Genomic DNA, 6,000 nt, shown 5'->3' with positions numbered 1-6,000 from the left:
TGGAAACTGAACACAGGTTCCACAGGCTCAAGATCACTCACGCATAAGGACCAGAGCCAGAACTGCCCTTGTTCTTGGCTCTTTCCACCCTAGCAAAACCCCCTGTCTCATAATTTCTATCGAATGGTGGGCACTTGGTCTAATGGCTGGTAGAGATGCACATTTACATTGCCAAGAGCATTGAAGCAAGGAATTTTACTCAATATTTTCTTTTGGAAAACCAAACATGCTTTATTTCATTTGTTCACAATTTATTTAAACATCTCACATATACAAAATAGGTACAATTTAATTTTTTCTGCTTGCTCAAGAAACAAGGCTTCTTTGGAACCAAGGAAGAGAATGAAAATTAGACTGGCAGAGAGGAAATGCTGAATCTAAGGAAGAGAACAACTTGGGGCAGATGATCTGTATATCTTTAGTTGGGGATAAGATGGCAAATATGGGTGTTAAGTCAAATGTTAAAAACCACACAACACAACTCAATACAGAAGAGTATTTCTTCTCAAATTCTTCCAGCACCATCAACATTCTTCAAGTATCTGAAATACTGCTAATTAGCACCTTTGTTTATGAACAAAACAAGTACCTCAGTTCATGTCTGTCTAGGTCAGCACCTGGTGAGGATCACACTCACAGGAAAGTCTTTTGAGGTAGTTTAAACCTTTGGAAGTTCGGGTTTTAAACTTCCCTCTATGGAAGATATTCAGAAGCCACAAGTGGTGTGAATGTTCATGGTTTTTATTTTATTTTTCAATTTTTATTTTGGTTTTCTTACAAAGGTTGACATTTTCCACAAGAGGTGTAAGAGTGTTGAAAAAAAAAATTCTAAATCTTTTGGGGAGGGGTTGTAGGGAGGGAGTTAATTGAATTGTATTGCACAATGCTCTGATTGGTCCTTGTGTTTCGTTCACAATTAAAGCGAGTAGATGGTTCAGAAGAAGTGGAAGGATTCAGCTTTCAGTTAAAAAAAGAAGAAGAAATGACAAAGAGAGAGTTTGTTCAGGTTTTCTTTTTTTTTTGGTTTTTAATTTAGGTTTGAGTTCATTTATTTGAAACAGACCGGGCCAACATCCAGACGGATTTCTTGGTCAGCATCACCAATGTCCAAAGGTGCGATATCGAGGAAGGGCAGGCGGGATGGCTTGTTTGTTTTGTATTCAATGATCGTCTTCTCCCATTCATTTGTCTTTTTCTGTTTAAGAAAAGAAGGGAAAAGAGACATAAAGTAGCACTATTTCTGCATCTGATTAACATCTGAAACTTAGATTTTGTAAGGACCACTTTTTGGCTTGTTCAAGTCTTTCTGAAGATATGTGTCCCAGACCAACAAATTATCTTTGGACGTGAACCACCAGGGACCTTCAGGGTAGCAGCTTCCTGTTTAATCTCCGTTAAATGCAGTTCAGCATACATCCTAAGTGGCTTATTTCTACAACATTACTTTCAAGATTGGGGTGTGTGTGTGTGTGTGCATGTGTGTGTGTAAAGGGACTTGGGTGGAAATGCAATATTGCTGTAAGTGAATATTAAATTTTATTTATAGCCTATTACAGATATTATGTTATATATTTTTCCCTTATAAGGAAAATGATACAAAAAGTTGAGTATATGCCGTAATCAGAAGTAACATAAATTACCTATAACTATAAATGATATAAATTATAAATAAGACACAAATTATATCTTAGGTCCTTTAAGCTCAAGAAATTTTAAGTTCTGGGCATATATTATTGTTTAAGAAACTCATTTAAAGGAAAAAAATCTAATGCACGGACATAGGAGTTGTTTAGGTTATTTCAGAGGCCTTCAGAAGGCAGTATCTCATAAGAACTCCCTGGATTTAGCACCTGAATTTAAATAAATATATTTATGCAACAGGATCAGTAAGTTAAGTCTCTTATGCATCTGTTCGTTTAATGGTCTGAAGTAGAACTCTCCCTGCCCTGCTTCCCCCAGTAAATGTTACTCCTCGATTTCACTATTACTTACAGAGCAGCCATCCACGAGGACAGTGTAAGTGAACCTGCTGTTGCCCTCGGGGACCAGCTCCACATCATTGGAGCCTTGCAGAATGACAGCCTTATTCAGGCTGCCGGTCTCCTCGTCCAGGTAGGCGATGCTGTTCCTGCAGTGGTAGGTGATGTTCTGGGAAGCGCGGTTGGCCAGCAGGCGCATGAAGGCAAGTTGAGTGGCCATTTCCTTGGAGGTCACTCCTTCTGTGTTGTATTCAAACTACAACATAAATAATACGGGGATTCTAGTTACAAGGAGAAGGACTCAGACACCAAACATCTAAACAGTCTGGCATAAGAAGGAAGCTCATATTCAAGCCTTAAAGAAAAGGCACTTTGACAGGAAACTCAATTCACTTGTGTTTGAAGCCTCACTCACCTAGAAGGACACACCATCTAAAACGAACACCTATTTCAGTTAAGTATTTTTGTTTCGTTTTATTTTGGTACCAGGAATCAAACTCACAACCTCATGCTTGTCAGGCAGGCACTGTGTGGTTGAGCTATATCCCCTGCCCTCAGTTAAGTGTTAATGTGCTTCATTAGAATAAGAAAGCACTGAGCTAGAACTCCAAGCCTCTTTCTTTTTCTGTAATTCTGTAATGTGCTGCATTCTAGTAGATAGTAAAGTTGGTGAACAGTTTAATTAAAGATTCAGAAAAGCTACTCAGTTTTTGCAAACACCCATGCACGGTGTGGAGCTGTATAGAGGCCAGTAAACTTTCATACTACATGACGTTAGCCTGTTTTGTCAATAGTTACCAATCAAGTCAAATTTGAATAATAACTTTGAATTATGTAGCTGGCTCAAATCAATCCATCTTTTAATGTGCAACCTAGGACAGAGCTGGAACCTGAAAAAAGAACAGGTTCTTTTTTTTTTTTTTTTTTTTGATAAATCCATTTTAGTAAGGGATTAACACACAGATAACTATTTTTTTGAAAATTTTTTTTTTGGTACCAGGAATCGAACTCAGGACCCTGCACTTGCCAGGCAGGCACTTGTGCTACTGAGCTGTATCCCCAGCCCTAACACACAGATAACTAAAGAACAAATAATCCTAAGGAAATAATATGGTAGAAGCAGGAATGATTGTGGGATTCCTCACCTGGCTACCACCATTGATAGTTTCTCCTACCCAGACATGTTTCTTGGTCTTGGAGTTCCTGTACCAGGTCTTGGGTGTGACGGTTTCAGGTTGGGCCCGGATACAGGTCTCACCAGTAGAGAAATCACAGTATACTTTGATAGCATCCATAGTACACCCTTGGTTAGGGTCAATCCAGTAGTAACCTTTTCAGAAAACAAGATCCAGATCATACAACTTTTCACTGAGCATAATGTACATTCTAATAATAATGAGTCAAAGACATTGATTCCCTTAAGAAACATTTTTTATCACACCGTTATATCATCTATGCCACACTTAACAGCAAGAAGGTGACTACTTTTAAGATTAGACAGGTTCTTCTCTGCTGTTCTCCATTCAAAATCGAATCATGGTATTTACTGCCATGAAAAGAGCAAAAAATGTATATGAAGAACAGCTTGAGGAAGGGTGTTAGTTGGGAGAAGAAAATGATGCTTCATTACCTGGGTGTGATTTCACGTAATGTGATTTCTGCCCAGATACATTTGCATTTTAAATGCCAATGGGAACTGATTTCCGCGAAGCCCCGATCTGGTGCTTTGACCTACCACTGCTCCACTCTGGGTGGCTGAGTCTCAGGTCACGGCATGTGCGCGCGGGGTTCTTCCTAGAGCCCTCAGGAGTGAGAAGGGTCTCGATCTGGTTGTTGAGAGACTTCAGAGTAGCATCAACTTCATAATCTTTTGGTCTGAGAGAAGGTGGTGAGCGGGGCTGGTCAGCCCTGTAGAAGTCTCCATCGAAGCCGAAGTCATAACCACCACCACTTGCACCAGGAGGACCAGGGGGGCCAGGGGGACCAGGAGGGCCCTGAGAAGGTCAAAGAGGAGAGGAGAACTTGGATATAGTTGCAGGAGAAAGACATCAATGGGCGCATATTTTCAATTGAACTTCATACACAAGCGTATTTTAATAAGCAGAAAAGAATTGAGTTTGTATAAATACATAACTTTCTTCCAGGCACACTTGCAGGGATGAGTTTAAAAAGCCCACTGAATATGCACACTTTTCAGATCTCTCTCTTCCTCTTCCTTCTCTCTCTTTTTATGGTATTGGGGATTAAATCTGGGCTTTTCCACTGAGCTATATCCTCAGCCCCTTTTTATTTTGAAGACAGGCTTTTAACAAGTTGCTAAATTGCCTAGGCTGGGCTCAAACTTTCAATTATCCTGCCTCAGTTTCCTAGACTGCTGGGGTTACAGGTGTGCACAAACACACCCAGCTCGGATCTGATAAATATACCAAGGTGTGTCACCTTTAAGGCATTGTCGACATTGCCTTGTGTGAGTCTGAAGAAAATGTGCCTTGGGTCACTGAAGTTCTTCATTATTTCCCCAAATCATACTTACCGCAGGTCCTTGGCTACCCTGAGAGCCTCGTACACCAGCAGGTCCAACAGCACCAGGATGTCCAGAGCGACCATCTTTGCCTGCAGGACCAGAAGGACCAGCAGGGCCCTAGGGAAGGGGGATATTGAAACAAAAGCATGAGCAAAGCTGTGCAAAGTTCATCAGCCACAGGGGGCCAGTGTCAGAGACGAACTGTCTCTTAGATTCACCTACCCTGGGACCCGCAGGACCCACAGGGCCAGGAGCACCTTGATCACCATGTTGACCCTAGAAAGAGAGAATAGGAAAAATCACACATTCAAAACACGTGTCAACAGACACAATAGACTTCTGTTTTTCAAATTAAATGGAAAATTTTACTTTCAATGGGCTCTGGATTAAGAAAATTGAAAATAAAGTGGGGCTCTTTTCTCCCATTATGTCTATTATATTCAATTATTTTTTTCAGAAGCTATTTCCACAGTGCAATATTAGTCATTCCTCTAATTATATTTATTCTAAGTAGGGTTGAAGGACATTGTTGCCAGGAGATGTTAATATATGTATGTTTTTCTCCCTTAACCCTTGGCTTTTCATGTTAGGATGAAATTGCATCATCCCTGAGAAGATGGAGTGGGCCAGAAAATGGGATATGGAGATGAGACAGGATGTTTTAGGACATTAGCAGGGAAGATCTGCAGAGGGTCCTTCCAGGCTGAAGGTTTTTAAGGCAGTCTGCACACAGGATGACCGTGTGTTACTTACGGCGAGACCAGGGAGACCTTGCAGTCCATTGTGTCCCTTCATGCCAGGAAGACCTCTGGGCCCTTTATCACCAGGCTCTCCCTTGTCACCTCGGATGCCTTGTGGGCCCTATCAGGAAAGAGGAGGACAGAGAGAACTTTTACTTTTTAAAAAATGTGACACCCACCTTTTCACAAATATGGCTTGATCCATTTAGAAAGTAGCCTGAGATATCCAAGGGTCTGCATGGGTTCTTAATGTTTCCGAGAATCTGTTTTAGCTCAGTTGTTTGTAAAAGGGCAAGCTCCTGATGATTATTTAATGCAAGCAACAGAAAAGCTTTAAAACAAGGCAAGTTACGTCTATCAATTCTCAGCATGGACTAAATCACTTTTTAAAATATGAAATCTAGCCTACATGTTATCTAATTTTTTTCTTTCTTGTTTTTTGGGACAGGGTCTCGCTAAATAGTCAGGTTGGCCTTGAACTCACTATGTAGCCCAGGCTGGCCTCAAATTCATAACAATCCTCCTGCCTCAGCCTCCCAAGTAGTGGGACTACAGGTGTGCACCATCACACCTGGCCCTACCTACTTTTTAATTGGTGGTTTGGAATGATTCTTACATATTAACTTGTATAGAAAACTTCACCATGTACGTACAGTTGGACCTCTTGGACCAAAGGCGCCGACAGGACCAACAGACCCAGCAGGACCCTGTGAATCAGAAAAGAAAAACACAACCCATCGGTGAAGTCCAGGATCCT

The 6,000-nt window shown here is 41.0% G+C and overlaps 1 protein-coding gene across 1 annotated transcript in view; it reads right to left on the bottom strand.

The window, feature by feature from the left end:
• Positions 1–205: 205 nt before the first annotated feature.
• The window catches only part of Col1a2 (collagen, type I, alpha 2), a 36,185-nt gene continuing 30,390 nt past the window's right edge, over positions 206–6,000 (bottom strand). The window contains exons 45-52 of the mRNA XM_005388041.2: positions 5,897–5,950; positions 5,257–5,364; positions 4,726–4,779; positions 4,513–4,620; positions 3,715–3,973; positions 3,125–3,309; positions 1,993–2,235; positions 206–1,195 (exon numbers count right to left, since the gene is read on the bottom strand). Of these exons, the coding sequence (XP_005388098.1) occupies positions 1,049–1,195; positions 1,993–2,235; positions 3,125–3,309; positions 3,715–3,973; positions 4,513–4,620; positions 4,726–4,779; positions 5,257–5,364; positions 5,897–5,950 (1,158 nt within the window). The 3' untranslated portion in view covers positions 206–1,048. The remainder of the gene's footprint in view (positions 1,196–1,992; positions 2,236–3,124; positions 3,310–3,714; positions 3,974–4,512; positions 4,621–4,725; positions 4,780–5,256; positions 5,365–5,896; positions 5,951–6,000) is intronic.

This window comes from Chinchilla lanigera, unplaced genomic scaffold (genome assembly GCF_000276665.1).
Source record: "Chinchilla lanigera isolate Chin_1 unplaced genomic scaffold, ChiLan1.0 scaffold00031, whole genome shotgun sequence".
NCBI lineage: Eukaryota > Metazoa > Chordata > Mammalia > Rodentia > Chinchillidae > Chinchilla > Chinchilla lanigera.
This window is presented reverse-complemented; position numbering and strand designations above follow the sequence as displayed.